At 41.2% G+C, this 27,034-nt stretch overlaps 1 protein-coding gene across 1 annotated transcript in view; it reads right to left on the minus strand.

Moving 5' to 3' along the window:
- The window catches only part of LOC144783810 (unconventional myosin-Ig-like), a 1,420,229-nt gene that overhangs the window by 1,243,237 nt on the left and 149,958 nt on the right, over window positions 1–27,034 (minus strand). The window contains exon 3 of the mRNA XM_078662555.1: window positions 17,409–17,502. Coding sequence (XP_078518681.1) covers window positions 17,409–17,502 — 94 coding nt within the window. The remainder of the gene's footprint in view (window positions 1–17,408; window positions 17,503–27,034) is intronic.

The following is a 27,034-nucleotide window of genomic DNA, read 5'->3' on the forward strand; positions in this document are numbered from 1 at the left end:
GGCAGTATGTGAGTTCTCTCAGACATGGAAATTGTCACACAACGTGTATGGAAACAAAAAATAGTAAACTGTACCTGTCAAATCCCCCATATTATTTTTGATACGACATCTCTATCAGCAAAGCGGATAACAGAAATGCTTAAAAAGGCTGCATCGTCTTCCTGATTTTTTTTTAAAGGGTGCTCTCACAGGCCAGCTTCCTATGTCTGTCATCAGAGTCGACAATAGAAGTGCCTTGCACTTCCCCACTTAGTAAGCAAAGCTGAGGCATCTTTTCGTCTGTGTTAAAAGAGTGCTTCTCATAGCCCACCTCCAGAGGGACGTTGAGAGATTTCCTGCTACCTGCTCTGACTAGTGTTGCGTTCAAACCCGCCTTCCGAGGCACTGTGGAAAACGTCCTCTGCCTGCATCGCAAAGACAAATTTTGTCCATCTTTTCAGATAGAAAGGAACAGGGCTTCCTTGACTTAAGCTCCAGTAGTCCTCACAACGGACTGTTCTCTTCTACCTACACTGAACAGTGCACACAGCCCCAGTCCACTGTGGACCAGAATGCTTTACAGAACTCCTGTGACGGAAACTGAGCAGGTGGTGGACTCTGTCCCTCTCTTGACACAGCCAATGTAGACAGATGTCATTAAGCACTCAGTATCTCGGCTAGTGAATATGCTGTGGCGAACACCATGCTCATGCGGCTGCCAAGCTTGTATAACTTCGCCAGAACATCTATTCCAACACCAGATGAAAGAATATCCAGGTAGACAGTATGGCATTGATGGAGCAAGGTGGAAAAATGCAAAATTTTGTGTACCCCTCTTGAAGTCAATGTCCCATAACGTTAACATTTACTAAAGGTATGTTTTGTGAAATTAATCAACTATAGAATAATATGCACACATTTTATTATACATGGGAGTACTAATTTTGCTTGCATGTTGCCATATAATTAATTAATATTTATTGTTATTGTGTTGTGAATTAATGCGCAGCTTAAATATAAACAAACACAGACTAAATGTGCTTATTGTATACGTTTTTGTGCTAAGAAGTGGTCGATTATGTAAGTATAAAACGCATTTGTGTGGCTTATTTGCTAGGTAACAACTAATGGGAAACATTAGCATGGTGGGAGGTAAACAGAATGGTTTTACTTCAATAATTAACATGAATTTGTGTTTGTTTCTATGATAGTTCCAAAAGTGGCCTCTTAGGCCTAAATAAAAGATGGATGCTCGGGTAAACAGTGAGCAAGAGCTGGACAGCGCAGGCGCGCCAAAAACCTTCAAGTCAGAGTGAACTGCCTGTGCTCGAGGAGGTTCAAGGCTGCCTTGGCCCAGAACCTAGGATGAGTGCCAAACTTGGACGCTTGAATGTTGTGATCATGGGAAAAGGTGGCGATGTTACAACTAGAGGAAATAGCTAAGCTATGGACTGTCCTAAAACAAAGACCCTTTATTTTTCTGCTGAACCATCGAGAAAATGATGTTGTAATGGTGAAATGATGCTCACCCACCCCGAAATTGTCCAATCAGAGTTCGAATAAGTAGTGCTAGATACATTTTAGATAGATTAAGTTAGGAAATTAAGGTATAAAAACCCCTGGTTTTGTCTAGAAGGGGTCGCTTTTTCGATTTCTACTGGAAGTGCTGCCCGACTGATGACCGATTACTGGATGTAAGATTCTCATGTATTTTATTTGTTTGCTTTGCAGGACTGAAGGATAAGATGAGGGTGTTAGTTAGGGATGTTAGGAGAGAATGATTTTGGAACTATCTGACCTTTGCTAAACTTGAACTGATTCCTAATATAAGCGATTTCTTCCGGAGCTCTAAATAAAATGATCATTTTGAAATAAAGTTTAAGATTTTACTGAATAAAGAATTTATTAATGCATTAATGTCAGACATAATAAAGTTTTGCTTTTAATAAAATTGGGAAAATTGAATTTTAAAAGCTGGTCTTGTGATTTTCCTACACCTAATTTTCTTTCTAGCAGATCCATTGCCACTCCACTATGGTGGTGCGTCTGAATAATTTAAATGTTTGAATAAAACCATGGTTAAGTGTAATAATCCGTTGGTGCAAATAATAACCGATTTAAATAGGTTTTATACACTCCACCAAATGTTACAGCATTTCTCCAGTGTGATTCACCAAAAGCCTTGAAGCCAAGTGTAAGTGAACAGAGTAAACGGGCAGTTTTATGGGCCCCACTGACGAATGGTTATGTGTTTAAAGGTTTCAGGGAAATGGTGAGTATTGATTAGAAATGATTTCTGGAGCCGCGCTGTAGCAGTTATATCTTGGTTGCAGAGTAGTGGTTGCTAAGGAAATTAGCTAGGGTTATGTATAAAGTACTATATATAATTTGATGCATCTGTTGAGTTTGTATTACGTTATATGTAGTTTTGAAAAGGCGTCCAAGTGTTGCGTGAAGCCAGTGCCTTTGTCTGCAGATGGAGGAAGTGTGCCAAGGTAAAGTCGCACAGTGCATTAGTCTGTTTATAAAAAAAGGAGTATCGTCGAATACTGCGGTGGTATAGTCGCATATCACAGTTTAGGGACATTAGGTGTGAAAGGATAAATGTTTAGTGAGGGCAGTCTATGAAATTTCAGCCTTCAAGCACAGGGATCATTGCGTATCCTGAGTAAAACGTACTGCTGGGAGAGTAATAGGTCTTAACCCGAGCTTGGAAGAAGGGTAAAGGAGCGGCGTCTACTTTACTAACAAAAGAGGAATTCTGTGGTGGGTTAGATGGACGCGCTGCCTACTGGTAACAAAGAGTTCATGCGTATATGAATAGGGTTTTCCGTATGAACGTGTGTAAATGATATTGCAATACGCGTTCTGGTGAATCTCTGGGATTGTCTCTAAGGAGGTGAAAAAGATCTCTGTATGTGCTTTCCTGGAGAAACGAGTTTGTTATTGCCTGATAGAAGGGTAAAATAGGGTTGTGCTATTCTATCAACGAGTCTAAAAATTCTGAGGAGATAAGCGTCGTCTACTCCGGTTACAGAATACTTGAGTGATTGAGAAATCTATCACTTTAATTAGCGAAACAGGCAAATGGAGTTGTTTTGTGTAAGTTACTAACTGATTTTGTAAAATATCTTGTAAATACGGCTTCTTGAAAAAACCCTGTAAAGGAGGGGTCAGTCGGCGCTGCAGAAGCCGGAGCGCTGGTGACGTCAAAAGTGTTGCGCTGGGATTGGTCCACGTGACCGAGACAGAGTAGGAGCTGATTGGTTCATCACAGAAAGCAGCAAAGGCTATTGGTTAAGCACTATAGTGACGTATCGTGTTCTAACTGGTGCATTAGTGTGAACCGCGCTGTGATAAGTTGGTGTTACGGAATCAGCAACAGAAAAGTACGCAATCTTTTGAAAGCAGGAAAGTTTACCGAAAATGTCATACTACTATTATGATGATGACAAGAAGAAACCTTCATGGTTTCAAAGGTTGAAAAACATGTTTGTAAAAGACAAAGAGGTAGTTACGAGAGAGGGAAAAATACTTCCTTCACTGAAAACAACTGCTTCCTATATCTTAACGAAATATGGTTATCATACGTGTGTTTGGTTGGAAAATTGGGTACAGTATACCAAGGATGATGGTGTATTAGCCTTTCCAGAAGGAGGATCGTTAGATTTGGCGATTTTGAGGAATTTGAGAGACAAAGGGCCAGATGTAGGTAAATCTCATTTACCGACTGTAGAATATCGAATTTTACCGATTCGGTATTCTAGATTCGGTAAATAAGATGTAGGAAATAATTCGGCAATTTTTACCGAATCGGTATGATTCGGTAATTACCGAATCAGTATTTACCGATTCTGTAATTGCCATTGGTTCCTATGGGCCTTGAGGCCCATAGGAATGAATGTCAATTACCGAATCGGTAAATACCGATTCGGTAAAATTACCGAATTGTCAAGGGGGACAGGGTGTCACTTTGACACCCTGTTGCACCCCTGATTCTGGCTGGTGGCATGCACAGATGCACAGATGTGCATGTACACAGGAATTCTTTATTTACCACCAAATAGTATTTTGTGGTAAATAACGAATTCTTAAGGGCCTGTGGCACTGTTTTCAGTGCCACCTACGTCTAGATTTACAGATTCGGTAAATTTACCGAATCAGTAAATTTACCGATTCTGTAAATTTTAGGCCCCCTACATATCAAAAAACAAATACCGGTCGGTAACGGCCGAAATCGGCCGTTACCGACCGGTATTTGGTTACCTACATCGGGCCCAAAATGATGAAACTTGAACCAAGACCCAGAACAACTCAATTTGAAGCACTGGTTGAGTGGGAAGATGAGATGCATCAAATGGACAGTGAGAGGTTAAGTAGGCATCTTAGACCAAGAGGTAGAGGTAGAGATTTGTGGGGAGAAACACATGAGACTAGAATGCGAAGATGGAGGAATGGAAATATGTGTGATGGCATGTATCCAGTCAGATTGGTAGAAGAATAATAGGGACGGAAAAGTACGGAGAAGAAAAAGAATACTGAACTAGGAAATCAAAGTTATGGCGAAAGTGAATCAGAGGATGCTGTTTTAGAAGAATTAATAAATAGGAGACCGCCCCCATATCAACCAAGTTCTTTATGGACTACCCCAAATGCTCTGATGGCAGAAGAAAGTGTTAATGAAACGCCAAGACAACCATCAAATTTTAGAGATTTTCCTGATAGAGTAGAAACAAGATATGTCCCGAGTACACCGATAGGAGAACCTAGAATTACAGGTACTCCTGTACAAAGTAATGATTCACACAGAATTGTGCTAAGTGCGGAAAGACGAAATGATGAACAACCAAATATGTCTGATTATGAGCGTTCTGCACATGAATTGATTCAAACCCTTACTAAAAATATGGAAGCTGTAACTGTCCCAGTAACAATAGGACCTGTAATACCAATATTTAAAGATCAGAAAATAAAAGAGCCAAGATTAACTATTCCATTACAACAAAGTCTACAGAGAGCAAAAGGGAGTACTTATCCTGATTTGTCGGAAATAAGGCAGAATATAAGTGTAAATCCACCAGAGTTAACTTTTAATCAAAATTTGTCATGCGGATACCCGACAGGAGCAGAATCTGACTCTGCCACTCCAGAGAAAGGGCAGATAAAATAGATTTAACGCAAACACCCATGGGACCATCAGAAAGAGAGTTGAGTGAATGGATTAAAACGTTAAAATTAAAAGAGCAGGAATCAAAAGTGTTGGACGTGGCTAAATTAAAAGTAAATATGGAAGAATTAATAATTGGAACGATTGGGACAGATAGATTAAAAACTTACCAGGATGATGAGCTCATGTTTTTATGTAAAAGCATAACATGGAGAGCTAAGACAATGCATGATCAATTAAAAGAAGTGGCAAGTGAATGTGGAATAGAATTTTCCAAAATAAAATCATTGCAGAAAACCTATCGAGTAGATTTTGCAGAAAGAGACATTGAAAACATGAACACTGCAGTAAGACTAGTTCAGATTAAAGATTTGATTTTGTTGTTGCGCAAATGGGGTGATGTAGGCAAATGGAGAGTCAAGTGGGCAAAGAAGAAAGAAGAGAATAGTGATAAATCCACATTAGCTTTCCCTATTAGAGAAAAGGGAACTGTGGCAACTGAATTTCCTATAAGAGAAATTCCTAGAGGAGGATATGTACATGTTTCTTGGAGCAGACAAGATATATTGTCATTCACGAATGATTTCCCCAGATTAAGAGAGAAGCCAGTAGAGTGGTATCGACAAGTTGACAGATTTGTAAAGGTATCAAAGGTATTATGGATTGATTTGGATGGATTGTTTGACATAGTGGTGCCAACAGATTTATGGACAGAATGTAAAATATCTGTGGATTGGCCAAGGGAGGAGTATCCCAGAGATGAGAAAACAGGAGCTCCATCACCAGACGTGATGAGAAAATATGAACAAGTGATAGTGTGGTTGAAAAATAAAATACCTCCAAAAGAAACTGATTGGGTAAAAATAGACAGGACCACCCAGAAGCCAAAAGAAACTGTGTAATCATTTTATGAAAGGTTGTTGTTATTTTTCAAACAATATAGTGGTTATGAGGAATTAAATGAAAAATATATGAGCCATTTTGTGTATAGGTTTGTATATGGATTAAGACCGGAAATTTCAGACATGATTAGACATAGCATGATGGATTGGCAGTCGAGCTCAGTAGATAAGGTACTGAGACAAGCAAAGTATTGCAGTGAAGAAATTGATGCAAAACAGAAACAGTTGAAAGAAAAAGCCATGTGGGCACAAGTAAAAGTAGCAGAACAACAAGTAGCACAGATGGAGAATAAGAATGCAGGAGATCAAGGTGGGTTTAAAGGCAAACCTAAATTGATAGGGAACATTGATGAAATGAAAAAGAAAATGCCATGTTTCAATTGCTTGGTCCCAGACATTAATTCAGCTTACGCATTAGTCAACAAGAGTCAAATAATCACTTCACTGTAGATTACCATTCGATTGAATCATTTAGGAATATAACACAAACAAACAGTCTTGCGCCCAAGATAGTTTTGTTGAAGCAGGAAAACACACTTAAAACAAAAAGAAATGTATCCAAATAATGAGGATTTATCGTATTTACTGTACAAATTACAAAAGACACATTTAATTTTTACAATATAAAAAGCAATTATTTACAAACAAGGGTTCATTTTATCACAGTTAAATGTGCACAGAAGAGAGTGAAAGTACGTGCTCGTGTGTGAGAAAGTGACCAAAGAGGTCAGTGAGAAAATAGAGATACAATAGCGTTCTTTAAACCACATTTAAGGTAAGAGTCCTTAAAGTGGTGGACATGAGCCTGCCCTCGCTGTTGTTTATTTAGCAAAAAATGTCCTTCTTTCTTGCTAATGATAAATCATAAATGTCCTCCAAATTTGAATCAATGCGTCAAAAGACAATGGGGAAAGGGGGGAAAAAGGGGAGGTGACACTATAGGTACAGGCTCCAGAAGATAATGTCGACGTTTCGACCCAGAAGTAAACAGGGTGGCTGTTTTTCCTCAAGCGTGGGTCTGCATCAGGACAAAGGGAGATGGGGGTGGGGGGGAAAAACTCAATGTGCACGAAAAAATGACCCCAATTGTGGGCACCCAACAATGGTGTGCCCCTGGTGCGTAATCAATCCGCACCCCAACTTGTCAGACAATTCAGTTCCGACGTGATCCAGCCGCGCCACAATTTTCAGTCAATCCTAGTATTCCCCTCGTGATTATATAGATGTCACTTAATTCACAGTGTGGTAGGTGAAACAGACATCCGTTCTGTGTTGCGCTGGGATTGGTCCACGTGACCGAGACAGAGTAGGAGCTGATTGGTTCATCACAGAAAGCAGCAAAGGATATTGTTCACCAGATGGCATAGAATTGCAAACTCCAGATGAAGATAGTTTGTATAAATTGACAATGCTCATGAATGAGGCAGAACAAGATAAACTGTTTCCTCTTTTTGATAAAGAGAAAATTCCTGTTGAACTGAAAGAGGCAGTGAAAGAAAGCGTATGGGATTTCACTGGAAAAGATATAGGGTTGATGAAAGGAGTTGATCCTGTGAAAAGTGTCTATAAAAGAAGGTGTAAGCTACCCAAATATACCTCAATATAAAATGACTGCAGAGGTAATTGAAGGAATTACTCCAGTAATTGACAAAATGATTGAGCAGGGAATTTTAAGAGAAATTGAGAGCAGTCCTTGTAATTCACCAATTATGGGATTGAAAAAGCCAAACGGAACATTTAGAATTGTGCAGGACCTGAGAAAGGTTAATAAAATTGTTGTCCCATGTTGTCCAATTGTTCCGAATCCAGCAGTGATTTTGTACTAAATTCCTCATGATGCAGAATGGTACACGGTGATTGATTTGTGCAATGCGTTCTTTACTGTTCCATTGCATCCAGAAAGCCAACCAATGTTTGCGTTCCGTTTCCAAAATCATATCCTGGCATGGTGTAGAATTCCACAAGGGTATACTGAGAGTCCATCGATTTTTAATCAGCTGCTAAAGAAATCATTAGAGAATTTGAGCATGCCTGGAGAGTCTGTGTTAGTGCAGTATATTGATGATATTTTGGTTGCATCAAAAACAAAGGATGCCTGTATAACTGATACAGTGGCATTGTTGAATCATTTGGCTGAGGAGGGACATAAAGTGTCTCCATCGAAATTACAGTTTTGTCAGAAAGAAGTACAATACTTAGGTCACAAGATTGCTAAAGGAATCAGACAGGTCACACTTGAGAGAATTAAAATGATACAAGGAATGCAGCCACCTAAAACCCAAAGACAGGTAAGAATGTTCCTAGGAATGGTAGGTTATTGCAGATAGTGGATACGTGGATTTTCATTGATTGCAAAACCATTGCAGAGATTGACAAAAGCAGACATCAGAGACCCCATTGTTTTGACCAAAACAGAGATGGAAGCATTTGAATAGCTAAAAACTAAGTTGTGTGAAGCACCAGCTCTGGGAATGCCTGACTATGAAAAAGAATTTGAATTGTACTGCAGTGAGCGAGAAGGATGTGCTTTGTCAGTATTGATTCAAAGGCATGGAAGAATGAGAAAACCAATTGCATATTTCTCAGCTGTTTTGGACCCTGTTGCAAAAGCTTTGCCAGGTTGTTTGAAAGCAGTAGCAGAAACAAGTGTAAGTCTGGAACAAAGTGAAGGAATTGTGATGGGATTTTCTGTGAGGGTGTATGTACCTGATTCAGTGGAGATTCTCCTTACTAGAGCAAAGACACAGTACATGACTAATAGCAGAATGACACGTTATGAGAAAATAATTTTGGGAGCTGAAAATGTGACAATTGCAAGATGTGTGAATGTCAACCCATCGACATTGTTACCTGACACCATTGAAGCAGAAGTGAAGGGTGAGCTTGATCACAAGTGTTTGGATGTTTTGGAGTATTATACAAAGCCTCGTCCAGACATTAAAGATCAACCTCTACTTCAATCAGATTTTGTAATGTTTGTGGATGGATCATGCTTGAGAACAGAGAGTGGTGTTCTAAGTGCAGCATATGCTATTTGTACAGTGGCAAAAGTGTTGGAAGCATCTTGTCTGAAAGGAATTCATTCTGCTCAAATAGCGGAATTGATTGCTTTGATACGAGCATGTGAATTGGGAAAAGAGGTGAAAGTACCCATAGTGACTGTTAGCCAATATGGTTATGGAGTTGTTCATGATTATGGACAGCTTTGGTCCCAAAGAGGTTATTTGACCTCTGCAGGAACACCTATACGGAATGCTGAGTTTGTGAGGACACTGATAGACCTGATACAGTTACCTGAAAAATTGGCTGTGCTAAAATGTTCTGCTCATAAAAAGGGTGAGGATTATATCACCCGAGGAAACAGTTACACTGGTGCAATTGCAAAACATTGTGCAAAGAATCAAATTTCAATCAATGGAGAAAAAATTGAAGAACATGTTCCAAGTTATTTATGCTAACCACTGTAGTTGAGACTTGGTAGGAAGTGAAGCAGATGCAGGAAGAGGCAGGAGCAGAGGAAAAAGATATCTGGTTAAAATCAGGTTGCAGACAAAGGGAGGAAGATGAAATTTGGGTTTACAAAGATGAAAGACCAGTAATGCCTGATAGCATGATTTCAGATATGGCCCGAATGTACCATGGTCAGGCCCACATTGGTAGCTATGATTCGTCTCTTTAGACAGACTTGGTATAATCCAAAATTCAAAATGATTGCTGAAAGTGTGTCAAAGATGCTTAATCTGTCAACAATTTAATCCAAACAGAAAAACTGTTGTAAGTTTGGGAACCATAGGACGGGAGGGTGTCCCATTCACAAGAGTTCAGATGGATTTTGTTGAGCTACCTCCATGCAACAGACTCAGATATGTTCTTGTGATAATCTGTTTGTTCTCTCGATGGGTAGAAGCTTTCCCCACGCGGAGGAATGATGGATTAACTGTTGCTAAACTGTTCTTGCGTGAGACAATACCACGCTTCGAGTTTCTGGTGACCATTGAGTCGGACAGAGGCCCACATTTTCAAAATGAACTTATGCAGATGATCTGCGAAGCTCTGGACATTCGCCAGAAGCTGCATTGTGCATATATACCTGAGGCTTCAGGAGTAGTTGAACAGGTGAATGGAACAATTAAAAACAGAATTGCAAAAATGTGTTTGGCAACAGGAATGAAGTGGCCTGATGTTTTGCCACTTGTTTTAATGACACTGAGAAGCATACCTGACAGAAAAACTGGATTAAGTCCACATGAGATCTTGATGGGTAGGGTGATGAGACAGGCCTATGTACCAGTTGATAAGTTGTTGACAATTAATGATGACATCATACTGGATTACTGCAAAAATCTGTCTGATCTGGTAACTTCCGTGCTCCACCAGGTGGGAACTGAATCAAATTTCAAAGAGATAAATCCAGCTCATGATCTAGTCCCTAGGGACTGGGTACGTGTGAAAGTCCACCGCAGAAGGAATTGTTTGGTACCAAGGTGGCAAAGACCACGTCAAGTTATCTTGGTCAGTACTACAGCAGTTAAGTGTGCTGGACTGAAACGGTGGGTTCATGCTAGTCACACCATCCGTGTCCCTGAACCTGAATACCCATACGACGGTGAAAGTACAACTGACTCTGATTCTGAAGATGAACCAGAAAAGAATCCAGATATTGAAGATCGACAGGAACGTCGACATCTGGAAGTATCAGAAGCCAGTTCTGCGTCTTAAGGTGAAGGTGAAAGGGAAATTGTTGAAATACCAGATTCAGAAGATCGATTTGAAGATCGAGAAATGGTAAAGACAAGCACCAGTAGAGACGCAAAAGAAAGTCAAAAGAAAGTTGCTGAAAAGTAAGAAACTGAAAAGCAATCTGAAGACTCTGAAAGCAGGAACGGAAATCCTGAGACTGGGGAAGAGGAAGTAACTCACGATAAGGATGAGATTCCAAGTACCAGTTATGAAGGTGTTCCTAACAGAGTAACAGAAGAGAAAACATAGGGGCCGATTATGATAGAGGATTTTCCGCCTCCTCCGGGCCGGCAGAAGCCACCACCGGCCCGGAGGTGGCGGAAAATCCTCTGCGGAGTCACCAAAGACCCACCGCCGCATTACGATGGCTGGTGGGTCTTGGATTCTGTCCGCTGCTTTTCCGCCGCGGTCGGATTACAACCGCGGCGGAAAAGCTCTCCTTTGGCTGGCAGTGTCTATCAGACACCGCCAGTCAAATTAGGAAGCATTAGTAAACATGCTTTTCCGCGGCGGTTTTTCCGCCGTGGAAAAGCATGTGTACTTTTGCTTTTGGGGGCCCGTTGCGGGCCCCCAGGGCGTAGGCGGGTGGGGGGTGCACATGGGGGGTACCTATGGTACCTCCCAGCATTTACATGCACAAAGCGGCAGGCACCGCACGGTGCCTGCCGCTTTGTGCATGTAAATGTTACACATGCACTTTTAACATTGCGGCGGGTGCTGCTTGAAGCAGCACCCGCCGCAATGTTAAATATCCAGGATGTGACCGCCAGGGTGGCGGTCACATCCTGATTTGCATGGAGGTACCTCCGCAGTCCATGCGGACGGTCCCTCCACCTCTGGGATGGCGGACGGACGCAAGTCCATCCGCCATCCTAATCGGCCCCTAAATCTGTGAATATCATAATAAATGATACAGTAGAAGATACTGAAAGTGAAACTGATGACAGTGCAGACAAAACTCCCTTAAGAAAAAGCACAAGAAAAAGAGCCTGGAGAGTGGAGCATAACACAATAGAGCCAAAGACTAAGAAAGTCTGTAAAGGAGACAATTGGCCTAAAGGAGCTAGTGGATTGAGATTCAAAATAGTGAACAAAACAAAAGAGCAAGAAGACCAAGTAAATGAGATCACCAGCCAGAAAGAAACACTAGGAAAGAAAATAGAGACTATTCAAAGGCCAAAAAGAGTAAGACGTCCAAATCAGAGGTACTAATCACCTGAGTGGATATATATTGTCCTGCCACCAATTGTTGAGGTTAATAGCAGTCAAGAAAACCTGTACAACCCAAAGCAAGTTGGGAAAAGTGAGTAAAGGAGTCAACTAAGAAATAGAAGATAGATGCACAAAGTATATGATATTAAAATAAAAAGTCTGAAGTCCTGTGAGACGGATATTGTAAATATAGGAGAGGTCGGAGTTGACTAAAGGTCGAAGAAAACGTGTTAGTGTATTGAGTAGTGTGAAATTCATAAGTGACATAAGGTCGAAGAAACGGTGTTAGGGAAAAATGGCAATGAATAATCACAAAACGAAATGTTCTATTTTTAGAAAATGATGCAGATGCTTTACAATATGCATGGGGTTGTTGATTATATTGTGGATAATTTTAGCTATTGTGATCCCTTTCCAAAGTAATTTAACAAATTAAAACCGAATGTGAGTTCAAGTAAGCCAATTGAGAAAGAAAAGGTACATAAAACTCATGTGTACAAGCCAGAGTTGCATCAAGATAGGTCTATAAGTGACTTTACCATAAATACGTTTTCACAATTGCTACTGGAGTACATTAAAACTATGAATGTTGATGACTGTTATGTTTGTGTAAAATTGCCAGCATCAGTGTCAGAAGGGGTGACATATCACCACCTTCCTATTACATATGGAGTAACTTGCAGGGTAATTGCAAGTTTGTTCTATAAGACTGGGAAATTGGAATATCATTATTCCAATGTAGATGAGATATTTGCAAAGTTAAAAATTGATGGTACGTTGAATAAAAAGAAACCTGCAAAGGAAATGGGAGAATATTTCCTAGAAGTAGACGAGTTGACACATGAATACGCTTTTAATAATAACTTGACATGCAAGATGAGAATTGAGGAGAAGGCATTTTTAAACATGGTTGAGGAAAGGAGAATTGCTTACAAACGAAATGAGAAAGTGAAACATGCAAAATCTAAATACTTTACATTTGATGATGAGAATATTGAGGATAAGAATGTGAATGTAGCCATTAATATAGACGCTCCAATGTTGGGAAAATTTTGTATTAGAAGAGACAATTTAATGTATGACAATTATTTTGTGGGTGCAAGTCAATGTCAAGACACATATAGAATTATAGGGGGTTGGGGATTTAAAGGAGGAGATGATCCTGTGTATCCTGGAATTTATTTCATTTTTGGGAATCAAGCTTATTATAGATTACCAGAACATTGGTACGGGACATGTTATGTGGGTTTGGTCTTTCCTAAAATTTTTCATGTAGAAAGAAGTACTAATGGAAAGCATGAGATAGGTAAAGTTCTAAGTCGGAAAAGAAGAGAAAGTGTGTCAGAAATAATAGGTGACGTATTTGGAGCACTGATACCAGCAGTGGGAATTTCGTTTAATGCAAATAGAATCAGAAAATTGTCTACAATAGTTGAACGATTATCAACAGATACAGCTGGAGGATTCCTGATGGTAAATACTGAAATGGTTGCTATGAGAGCTATGGTTATGCAAAATCGACTTGCTCTTGATATTATTTTAGCAAAAGAGGGAGGAGTCTGTGAGATTTTAAAGGTTCAACATTGTTGCCCTTATATCCCAGATAAAAGTCAGAATATTGAAAAGTATATTATAAATATTACAGATTTGCATAGAGAAATTGAACCACTGGAGGTTGAAGGTGTCATTGAGAGGCTGGGTAAAAGTTTCTCAGCAATTAAGCATTGGTTCCAAGAAATAGGTAGTTCAAATATAGGTGAAATACTAATACCAATAACAATCTTAGTGATAGTAATTTTTATGATAAGATTATGCTGTATATACAAAGGCAGAAGAGATTTTAGAAAGTCAATAAGGAAAAGGAATGAGGAACAGCAGGCAAGAATGAGGGAAAAGAATGAAATAGAAATGGAAGAAATAAAAGAAACGTTTTTCAAAGATTCAAAAGAGAAAGAAACAAAAGTATAGATGATATTAACAAAAGAAATTGAAACATGTTCCGCTAAATTTTCCAAAATTTTGAGAGTTATTTGGTGATAAAATCACCAGATGAGGGAATTGATGGAGCGAGGTGGCAAAACGCAAAATTTTGTGTACCCCTCTTGAAGTCAATGTCCCATAACGTTAACATTTACTAAAGGTATGTTTTGTGAAATTAATCAACTATAGAATAAGATGCACACATTTTATTATACATGGGAGTACTAATTTTGCTTGCATGTTGCCATATAATTTATTAATATGTATTGTTATTGTGTTGTGAAGTAATGCGCAGCTTAAATATAAACAAACGCAGACTAAATGTGCTTATTGTATACGTTTTTGTGCTAAGAAGTGGTCGATTATGTAAGTATAAAACGCATTTGTGTGGCTCATTTGCTAGGTAACAACTAATGGGAAACATTAATATGGTGGGAGTTAAACAGAATGGTTTTACTTCAATAATTAACATGAATTTGTGTTTGTTTCTATGATAGTTCCAAAAGTGGCCTCTGAGGCCTAAATAAAAGATGGATGCTCGGGTAAACAGTGAGCAAGAGCTGGACAGCGCAGGCGCGCCAAAAACCTGCAAGTCAGAGTGAACTGCCTGTGCTCGAGGAGGTTCAAGGCTGCCTTGGCCCGGAACCTAGGATGAGTGCCAAACATAGAAGCTTGAATGTTGTGATCATGGGAAAAGGTGGCGATGTTACAACTAGAGGAAACAGCTAAGCTATGGACTGTCCTAAAACAAAGACCCTTTATTTTTCTGCTGAACCATCGAGAAAATGATGTTGTAATGGTGAAATGATGCTCACCCACCCCGATATTGTCCAATCAGAGTTCGAATAAGTAGTGCTAGATACATTTTAGATAGATTAAGTTAGGAAATTAAGGTATAAAAAACCCTGGTTTTGTCTAGAAGGGGTCACTTTTTGGATTTCTACTGGAAGTGCTGACCGACACCGATTCCTGGATGTAAGATTCTTATGAACTTTATTTGTTTGCTTTGCAGCACTGAAGGATAAGATGAGGGTGTTAGTTAGGGATGTTAGGAGAGAATGATTTTGGAACTATCTGTCCTTTGCTAAACTTTAACTGATTCCTAATATAAGCGATTTCTTCCTGAGCTCTAAATAAAATGATCATTTTGAAATAAAGTTTAAGATTTTACTAAATAAAGAATATTTTAATGCATAAATGTCAGACATAATAAAGTTTTGCTTTTAATAAAATTGGGAAAATGGAATTTTAAAAGCTGGTCTTGTGATTTATCTACGCCTAATTTTCTTTCTAGCAGATCCATTGCCACTATGGTGGTGTGTCTGAATAATTAAAATGTTTGAATAAAACCATGGTAAAGTGTAATAATCCGAAGGTGTAAATAATAACCGATTTAAATAGGTTATTAGGTTTATTAGGTTTAGACACTCCACCAAATGTTACAGCATTTCTCCAGTGAGATTCCCCAAAAGCCTTGAAGCCAAGTATAAGTGAACAGAGTAAATGTGCAGTGTTATGGGCCCCACTGACGAATGGTTATGTGTTTAAAGGTTTCAGGGAAATGGTGAGTATTGATTAGAAATGATTTCTGGAGCCGCGCTGTAGCAGCATCAGAGGTGGAGGCACAGGCTGTCGCCTGCACAGCATGATCCCATCTTCGTCGCCAAATTTAAAGAAAAAAACAGGCGAGTGTAGGTGAGTAAATGAGAGCTTTATTGAATATGTACCTCCAACTCTGCTCTTCAGCCACTAATTGACAATACCTACTAACTCACACCAACATTCTATTTAGGCTTTGCCTTAACCAGAGGCGTAGCTTGGTCAGTAAGATTGGGGGACGGGGGAGGGTGGGAGCTTCAGATTTTCTGACATTCAGGCTGGCATTTAATGTTAAAATACATTATGTGACAAGCAGAGTGAATGAGAGGGGCCTAAGCAGCATTGGAAAGGGATAGGAAGGCGAATTGGTAGGAGTATTAGGAGAGACAACAGAATATCTTTTTAAATAACCAATATTTTTGAGAACTTTCAAAACAGAGAGGGAGAGAACATGTGTGCATTTGTCTGTGTGTATGTAAACATTCCTGGTAAAATCCGACAGACACCTCACCATACCCGACTGAAAACTGCTGTACCCAACTATTTTTCGGAAAATACATTTATTAGGGGGGGGGGGGGGGGGTATAACATCCCAAACACCCCGCCCCCCTTGAAGCTACGCCTCTGGCTTTAACATTCTAAAATAAACTGTCATGGGAGATACCAAGAAGGGAAAAAAGGGGTTGGGTATAACTATGGAATATAAAGGGGCATGGCTTCATGGGTAGTGTTTTGGGTGTTACACCCTCCTAATAAATGTATTATCTCGTAAATACTTGTGTACAGGTGCTTTCAGTTGGGTATGGTGAGATGTCTTTCGGATTTCCCCAGTAATTTAAACATAAACACGGACAGAAAAGCACACACACAAACACACGCACACACACACACCTACGCACATACACACACACACACTTTCCCCACTTTGATTTGAAAGTCTTCAAAAATGTTAGTTATTTTGCAAAATATCCTGTATTCTTTCAATTACTACCCATACAAATTCGCATTCATCTATCTCTCTCGTCCCGCTTTAGCACCTCTCATGTGCCCTGCTTGTGGTATAATGTATTTTAACATTATATGCCAGAGTGATTGTTGATAATTTTGAAGCTTAACCCTAAAATAAACTGACCAAGCTATGCATTCTGTGAATGTATTTACATAAGTAATTTAGAGTTTACAAATGCTGGTGACAATATTAACGTGGTGTAATGGATGGTGGCCAATCCATATAGGACACTTCAGAGTGATAAAGGTGATCCGGCTAAAGCCAGGGCAAGATTTTGAGTTACCGCTAACTGGGTTGGAATGGGACAAAGCATGTAGTCATGTTAAGGGCATATACCGAAAAGGTTCAAGTGAATCCATTTCAGTCCTCTCCACATGAGTTACATGACCTGTTTAAACTAAGTAAGATCTACGCTGAGTGAAATCTGCGATGCCCAAGGAGCTGGGAGCCCAAAGCTGACTTTAACCCCTCCGCTGCGCCGAAAGTTCCGCGCTGGTGCGGAACGTTCTATTGCGTGGGTGGGGCCGGAACGTTCAGCGGACATGCGCAGCACTACCGGGGTAGTGCACGCGACGTCCGCTGAACGTGCCCCGCACGTAAGGGGTTAATAATATGATGTGGAGCTGTCCACGGGTGCACTAGACTTCTGGTGCTAAAATCATTTGCACCTTGCTGTTGTTTCACCTCGTATTACTACATGGTCTAAATGTCACTCAATAGAACGAGGAATCCACAGGTGGGTTTTGCCTTTTGTGATAGGTAATACATTCTATAATACAGGGATAACGCACTATGATGTCAACAAGTGCCCAAGTCTCACCTTTCGACCTCTGCTCTTTGGGAGGGGTTTGTAATGGCGGCGATGTACTGCATGATGTATTTGCTGGCTTCGGTCTTCCCAGCACCACTCTCACCTGAAACAGAAAACAAATGACATGACTGGAGGATGCCAGGGTGAAGCTGGCATCCTGAGGCTATCTGCCACTGACACGTATCAACCGAGCCCCTCATGACCTTTGTAAATGTAAGTTGATGATCTGCACACACCCAACCTCTGCCCCAGACTGAAGCTGTCCTTCCTTGAAATGATATTGTATTTGGGAGAACATACCCCCTATTGTACATTAAACGGGAAACATCCTTTACAACGCAACTTTTACCATGCAGTGCTTTTACATCGCAACTTTTACAACGCAAACCATTACAACGCATTGCGCTGGGGGCGCTCTAGGATAGGGAATAGATTTAATATACTATCCAACACCTTCCCTACTATCCACGGGGACTGGAGTTGGAATTGTAAATTAAACTATTCACTATCCAGCACCCCTAAGCGCTATGTGTTGTAAAGGCATGCGTTGTAAAAACTGCGTTGTAAAGGCATGCGTGGTAAAAGCATGTGTTGTAATGTTGTGGAAAAGTAAATTTTGCCATGTTATATGTGCCTACGTGTTCCCCATCCTATGTTATGTGTGCATGATCGATATGCATATGTATCCCCTATGATCGATTAAAGACGCAATTCCAGTTGTGTCCAACTCTAGTATGTCAGTTTCCAGTCTTCGTGAAAGCTACGGGTATCAGGCCTATGTAAACCTATGTTGCCACGTTTTACAGTGTGCACGTTAATTCAGTGAGAAGTCCCCGTTTCTAGGCCTCAAAAGGGCCCGGACACCAGATTCAGCTCCTGTCTCCTGAACTCTCTCCGAGGAGCGATACAGCCCCCACCTGCATCCCTGACCCTTCACTTACTTCATGCCACGCAGTGCCCGGCTCGGCCTGGCTCTGCCTCCCAGTCTGCCAAGAGTATGTTATGATTCTAGTTATCAGTCCAGCCCTCCTTCTCTGCATTCCTAAGCTACTGAATCGCATCAATAGTTTCCGTCATGGTCTAGCCTTTATGTCTCCATGTAAGAGAAATACTGTATTAATGGTCATCGAATATTCCTCGACCCGCACTACATGTAGAATAATGCATGCGCCAGTCTTAGAGTCTGTTAGCCTTTACCCTGATAACTTTTGGATCCTATCAACATGTTCTCTAAACATTAGATACTAGATATGCTTAGGTACATGTCGCTCTGACACTCCAGACTTTAGTCTCCTCTTCTAGCTCAGAAGTCATAGCCCCCAGTTCCTCCTAGTAACACGTCATTGCCAGTTTGCGCGCACCACTAGGTTAAAGGTCCCAGCTCCTCAGGTAGCCCCCTCCATGTTTCCGCCCCGTTTATGACATATTCTGTTACGTTTACATCACATGTCTATGTATACGCCCTGTACACGCCTCTTGTTACACCCACTTTTACTCTTATCTTTCGCGACTGCTACGAACCCCGCCTACTGCTACGCCTACTGTATTGCATGTAATGTATTTGTTTAACTATAAATATTGTGCACTGTTATTAAAAGTTATCCCATTATTCCCAGATCCTGCCCCCGGCAGCTGCCATTCTATTCCCGTGCAGGTTGTCCTGTTCCTGTCCTTTATGCTTTATTAAAACCTGCAAAACTCCAGCTACCTCGAATCTTGACTCTTATTTATTGAGCTACCCGTTTATTGATTATTCCGAAAAATAGAACCGGTATTTAATTATTTATTTACCACAATGTCATACATCCCATTAAACAGATCCTGCAAGGCAATGAGACATTCTGGGGCCTTGGTTCCTTTTGAAAAGCTTCTTTCTAAGTAGGTCAAGGAACTCAAAGGCAACATGCCAAGCCATTACGCCATATCATGAATGGTCGCACCCTCATCGTCACCACCCATCTGTTCAATCTTTGGTCCTTTGCTCTTCTCATGAAAGAAATACTGCGGGTGTCGACAGTAAAATTACATTGGAGTCTGTTCTGTAAAGGAGACATGCCAATGTGCAGGTTATAACTGGGCTCCTGTCTGAGCACAACCCTTCACAAGCCTTTCTGGACTGCTGTCTGGGCACATAATGAAACTCCTGTTATTTTACCTTATCAATTGCAGTTAATGTATGTATAGCGTGTAGAGAATTTGCCATTAGTTTTTGTTTATCATCAGCAACTAATGTATTTCGAAGCTCATGCAGTAGAGCTGTTTTAGGGGATGGCATTTATTCAGGGGGGCATCTGGGGTAAGAGGTTGAGGATTGGTGAGAAAATATAGTTCTTTTTGCTTCAAGGGGCCGAGGTAACTAATTTAGTGACTGAGAGGGAGACATCGGTATGTTGTTAGGCTGTGCATTTAGTTTTTTAGGTTTTTCCTAGACAGGGCATGCGCTGTCTCCACAAGACTTTTGTTTATGTTTACAGTCTGCCCATTGCTAACCATTTGTTATCTTCAGGGCCCCTCTCTCATTTCCTTTGTCCCTGTTTGTCACGGCATGTGTGGGTCATGTCCTTTTCTTGTGTTTGGGCTTACCCTGGAGCATGGACCAAGTACTTTTGTCCATCTACTGCTCCCATTTTTAGAGCTACTTTTTTGTGTTCAAGGACTCTATATGAGTGCTTGTGTTTTCAGTATCCCACAGCCCAGTCCATGTAGCTTCTATTCCCGCCCCCATTCCATGTTGCTTCTTTTCCCTCCTGACACCCTCACCCTGTACTCTACGACACTGTACTCTATGCCACTGCACTCTACAACCTCTTTACTCTATTCTGCACCACCCTACTCTATGGCACTGCACTCTACTCTGAAGCACTGTACACTATGCCACTGCACTCTATGGCACTGCACTCTACTCTGCACCACTCTACTCTACGCCACTACACTCTACACTACTCTATTCTGTACCACTCTACTCTATGCCACTGCACTCTACACCTTTCTACTTTGCACCACTACATTCTACGCCACTACACTCAATGGCACTGGACTCTATGTCGCTGCACTCTATGCTACTCTATGCTACTGCATTCTGCACCATTGCTCTCTATTCCATTGCAACGTACACCACTCCACTCTATGATATTGCACTCTACACCACTGCACTCTAAGCCACTGCATTCTACTCTGCACCACTGTCTCTAGGCCACTGCACTCTACACCACTCTACTCTGCTCTGTACCACTGCAATCTACACCACTCTACTCCACTCTGTACCACTGTACTCTATGTCACAGCACTCTACACAACATCACTCTATGCCACTGTACTCTAGGCCACTCTACCCTGTGCCACTGCACTGTATGTCACTTCGCTACTCTGCACTACTGTACTGTACATCACTACACTCTATGCCAATGCACTCTACACCACTCTACTCTACTATGCACCACTCTACGCCACTGCAATCTATGCCACTTTGCTCAACTCTGTACCACTGCATTCTACACTACTGCACTCTATGCCACTCTAATCTACTCTGCACCACTCTACTCTATGCCACTGAACTCTATGCCATCATTCTAATCTAGAAGTGAGTGTCGTCTCTCCGAGCACAACCAAATAGACGTGTGAGCGTCTTGAAGATATAATCAAACTTCAAAAAGTCATGATTTCCATCATATTTTATTCCATGTTTCTTCACAGGAAATGATAAATATCATATAGCTGATTGTTAGTTAAACATCCTTAAACTTCCCAAGATTTTCAGAAAGACCATTGAGAAATCACCCAATGCATTTCGGACTGTTTAAGTCCTTCGTCAGGGGTAGTCTGAGAATAATATAGAGAAAATATATGTAGGATCTTTTCAAGCGTCATATTGCACTGACATATTACAAAAAATAAATCACATGCTGTAAAATCATTACTGTGAAATCATTACTAATTCAACCAAGATTGTATCAAAAACCATAAGTGAGATTATACAAAACGAAGATATCGAACACTATGAAACAGAGGATAAGTTGATAGTCCCTGGAAATCCTATTCAGGAATAAACCATAAATATATCACGTTTACTCGAGTTATAAAAAGCGAATATCAGAAAGTGCAAGTGACTCAAGGTTGAAACGAAAATTAAAAACAAGATAGACTGTGTGCAGTAATCATAATTGCCAAGTGAGGAGCTGGCCTAACGGCTAGGGCGCTCGACCTCGGACCTGGGGATCTGGGTTCGAGTCTCGGTAACGACACCAAAAACCTCCTGTGATTCTGGGCAAATCACTTAATATCCCCGTGCCTGAAATGAATGCGTGTCCTCATGTAACGTAACTGGTGCTATGTAAAGCGCTCTGATACCCGATTCAGTTTGGGTCTAGTTCGCGCTATATAAAAACTCTGTAAAAAAAAAAAGTGGGATACCGTGTCAAGGTAAAATATACCAAAAATAGTACCAAGTTCAAAACCCAAGAAAGAGCGTGAGCCCAGATAAATCAAGACGGATATAACGTGTGAAAAAGTGCGATCGGTTAAATGAATATGCTAGCGGCGAGTGAATCAAACTTACTTGAAAGCTCAGAAACGAACAGCGTGTCAGTGCGGTTCGGCTATCTTTGCACCAAAGCGTGTGTTCGTGTAAAAGAAATAGTGAAGGGTGAAAAGTGTTTGAAGAGTAAACATAGAAAGAGGACCCATATGGTGGTGGCCATCTTATAACGGTGTATCCGAAAAATGAATGGAAAATAGTGAAATAGAATGGATTAATACTGCCCAGTAATGTACCAGCAAATGTAAGGTCCACCATTATTTGCCTACAAAAGAGGTCATAACCTTAAAGAAATCATCACCAAACCGAAACAAGTAACCTCCTCCACCTATAAAGGCAATCAACCTTGTTTTAATTGTCAAAATTGTAACAACCTTATCAGAGGGTCAATCTTGAAACATCCCATGAAAGGTACCGACATCAAACTGAAACTCAATGCCACTTGTGATACCGAAAATCTGGTGTACATCATAAAATGTCCTTGTGGATTGATCTACACAGGAAAAACCTCTCGCAAATTAAAGATACGTATCAATGAACACAAAAGCAATATCAGGACTCAAAATCTTAAATCTTCTGTAGCAGTTCATTTTAAAGAACTCAGACACAACATCAGTCAATTAAGATTTGCTGCTGTTGAAGTGGTGCCTAAGCGCGATGACAGAGACAATAATAACTTTCTCTTGCAAAGGGAAAACTACTGGATAAAATTTCTGCAATCGTCTAAACCTTTGGGTTTAAATGATAGGATGGAATTCTTGTGCTACCTATGAAGTCATTAATGATCTGTATTTCTTTATATCTGCTTCTTACTTACTGTTTGCATTTCATTCACTTTTTCACTTTTTTACATTCGCTGGTACATTACTGGGCAGTATTAATCCATTCTATTTCACTATTTTCCATTCATTTTTCGGATACACCGTTACAAGATGGCCACCACCATATGTGTCCTCTTTCTATGTTTACTCTTCAAACACTTTTCACCCTTCACTATTTCTTTTACACGAACACACGCTTTGGTGCAAAGATAGCCGAACCGCGCTGACACGCTGTTCGTTTCTGAGCTTTCAAGTAAGTTTGATTCACTCGCCGCTAGCATGTTCATTTAACCGATCGCACTTTTTCACACGTTATATCCGTCTTGATTTATCTGGGCTCACGCTCTTTCTTGGGTTTTGAACTTGGTACTATTTTTGGTATATTTTACCTTGACACGGTATCCCACTTTTTTTTTTTTTACAGAGTTTTTATATAGCGCGAACTAGACCCGAACTGAATCGGGTATCAGAGCGCTTTACATAGCACCAGTTACGTTACATGAGGACACGCATTCATTTCAGGCACGGGGAGATTAAGTGATTTGCCCAGAATCACAGGAGGTTTTTGGTGTCGTTACCGAGACTCGAACCCAGATCCCCAGGCCCGAGGTCGAGCGCCCTAGCCGTTAGGCCAGCTCCTCACTTGGCAATTATGATTACTGCACACAGTCTATCTTGTTTTTAATTTTCGTTTCAACCTTGAGTCACTTGCACTTTCTGATATTCGCTTTTTATAACTTGGGTAAACGTGATATATTTATGGTTTATTCCTGACTAGGATTTCCAGGGACTATCAACTTATACTCTGTTTCATAGTGTTCGATATCTTCGTTTTGTATAATCGCACTTATGGTTTTTGATACAATCTTGGTTGAATTAGTAATGATTTCACAGTAATGATTTTACAGCATGTGATTTATTTTCTGTAATATGTCAGTGCAATATGATGCTTGAAAAGATCCTACATATATTTTCTCTATATTATTTTCAGACTACCCCTGACGAAGGACTTAAACAGTCCGAAATGCATTGGGTGATTTTCAATGGTCTTTCTGAAAATCTTGGGAAGTTTAAGGATGTTTAACTAACAATCAGCTATATGATATTTATCATTTCCTGTGAAGAAACATGGAATAAAATATGATGGAAATCATGACTTTTTGAAGTTTGATTATATTCTTCAAGACGCTCACACGTCTATTTGGTTGTGCTCGGAGAGACGACACTCACTTCTAGTGTCGCAACCTGTTACTTGATTACCACACCTTGTCGGGGAGTGATATCTCTGGTGCACACCACAACCCAATTCACATCAACAACTGCGGAGTGCGTAACCTCCACTTCACTATCATTCTAATCTACTCAGCACCACTCTACTCTATGCCACTGCAGTCTATGACACTGTACTCTGTGCCACTGCACTGTACGTCACTCTACTCTACTCTGCATCACTGTACTGTACATCGCTGCACTCTATGCCACTGCACTCTACTCTGCACCACTCAACGCCACTGCACTGTACATCACTCTAATCTATGCCACTATTTTCTAATCAGCACCACTCTACTCTGCTACACTCTACACCACTGCACTCTACGCTGCGGCACTCTACTCTACACTACTCTACATTTGCACTCTACCATACTGCACTCTATGCCACTGCACTCATCACCGCCATACTCTGCACCACTCTACTCTATGCCACGCCACTCTATGCTACTGCACTTTATGCCACTCTACTCTGCATTACTTTACTCCATGCCACAGTGGTCTTCGCCACATCACTCTACTCTGCATTGATCTACTCTACACCACTGCAGTATATGCCACTGCACTCTACCTCACCCTTCTTTGTACCACTCTACGCCAATGCAGTCTATGCAACTGCACTGTACGTCACTGCACTCCACACCACTCTACTGTACACAACTGCACTCTACACCACTCTCCTCTACTCTATGCTGCTGCATTCTACACCAGTGCACTATATGCCACTGTACTCTACTCTTCACTACTCTATTTTATGCTACTGCACTCTATGCTACTCTGCACCACTCTTCTCTACGCCACTGCACTGTACTCCAGTCCACTCTGCTCTACTCTTCTTTACTCTACTCTATGCCACTCGACTGAATGCAATTCTACGCTTCTCCACTCTATGCCACACCCATCCACTGTCCCCCAATCTACATTACTTTACTCTGTGCTTCACCATTCCACTCCACACAGTGCCACTCTACCCACTGTACCCCACTCCACTCCACACAATGCCAGTCTACTCTACACTTCTCTGCGCCACTTCACTGTAGGCCACTTCACTCTACCCCACTTTACTCTATGCCACTCTACTCGATTCTACGTCACTCTACTCGACTCTACGTCACTCTACTCCTCTCCTCTCCACTCCACTCCACTCCATGCCACTCCACACCACTCAACATCCTTCCACTCCACTGAACTCTACACTGCTCCATGCCACTCTACGCCACTCTAGTCTACCCCACTCCACTCCACACCACTCTAATCCACTCTACTGAATGCCACGCCACTCCAAGCCACTGCACTCTACACCACTCTACATTATGCCACTCCACTGAACTCTACACTGCTCCATGCCACTCTACCCCACTCCACTCTAATTAACTCTGCTGAATGCCACGCCACTCCAAGCCACTGCACTCTACACCACTCGACTCTATACTAGTCCACTCCACTCTACGCCCCTCCACTCTACTCTATGCCATTCCACTCTACGCCACTCTACCCCACTGTAAACCCCTGGACGCTACTCCTTACCACTCTACTCTATGGCACTCCACACTACGACGCTTCCCTCTACGCCACACTACATTACTCTACTCCACTTCACATTACACTACTCTACGACTGCCACACCATTCTACTCTATTCCACTCTACACTGCTGTACAATGTGGTACAAGACACTGGAAAAGTCAATAGCTCTTGCGTAGGAACAACCTATTGACTTTGCCAATGATTGTTACTTCTGGGAATTGTACTGTTACGACGGACAATAAAGCCTTGGAATCTACGTCCCAGAGGAAGGTTTTGAATAATACGAATCCAAAAATAGTCAGGTGAACACTGGGTTTGATAAAGAGATATATGGATGTGTTCATTTGCCTGAATTACAAAATAATGCAGCCGGTTACTGGTCACGGCTCCCAGTCAACAGCATGGAGGATGAGTGAAGGAAGGAGATCTGGAGGTAGTTTAGTTAAGTGGTGCAAGGATTGGCAATTGATGCTGCAGAATGTTGTGGGAGTATTAGATCAGAGAAGGTCAGTGGTGGAACAAAACTTGAAGGGGCCGCCTGCAAAGTACTGGCCTGGGGCCCCCCACGGTCTGGACCCATTCCGGAGCTCTCAGTCCAGGGACCTGCCAGTGCTAAAGGGAGCTCGGCAGAGTTCAGGGGCCTCCCCGCACCGAGGGGGCTGCATGGGCTATTCATATGCCACTGAAGAAGGTAATGCATTGTGTTAAGAGATGTATCTAGTGAGGTATCCCAAATGGTTCAAAGCTGAGATGGGGGTGCGTAGGTTTTAGAGGGTCAAGCTTAACGTGGTTAGTGGCTGGTTCAGTAGAGGGATGAAGTCAGTGCGTTTGGCTGAGTTTAGAGGACAATTGTTCTGCTGGTATATGAGGGACAGCTTTAAAGACTCTCCGAAAGGGATTTGTCAGTTGTATTGGTGGCTGGCCATGAAACTCTGGGCTTAGTGCGTAAATGTGCTCCCCTTGACCTACCAGCAACACTTGTGTAATTCTCATGCCTCAATTCTGTCCTGTCCAGATACTAGCCACGCTTGGAAGAAGATGTCCATATATGTCATGTGCCCTTTAAAAACCTTCTTATATGGTATATTTTCATTCTCAGTGAATTAAAGAAGCTGTTCGGAGGTCCTGTGGCAAGCAGCATTTTCCTGACCTCAACTGTGGCGATTTAGGGCCTTTTACCTCTGTTGTCCTGGGGTCTGAACTAATATGATCCTGAAAACTGATCACCAAGTACATCCCTTCAGCACTTAACACTCAGTGGTAGCAAGGCAAGCAGTAAAAAGCTTTTCAGGGAAGTGGTGGGATGGAGATTCAGAACATAACAATTAGGCAACAGACACAATAATTACTGTCCCCCCCAGAGGTCTATTTATGATTAAGAAGTAGTATAAAACAATACAAAACACAATACCAACAGCAGGAATAATGAAGGCAAAATGTTTTACACACACACTGCGTGGATTTCAATATAGAAGCTAATCAGGT

Source organism: Lissotriton helveticus, chromosome 10 (genome assembly GCF_964261635.1).
Source record: "Lissotriton helveticus chromosome 10, aLisHel1.1, whole genome shotgun sequence".
NCBI lineage: Eukaryota > Metazoa > Chordata > Amphibia > Caudata > Salamandridae > Lissotriton > Lissotriton helveticus.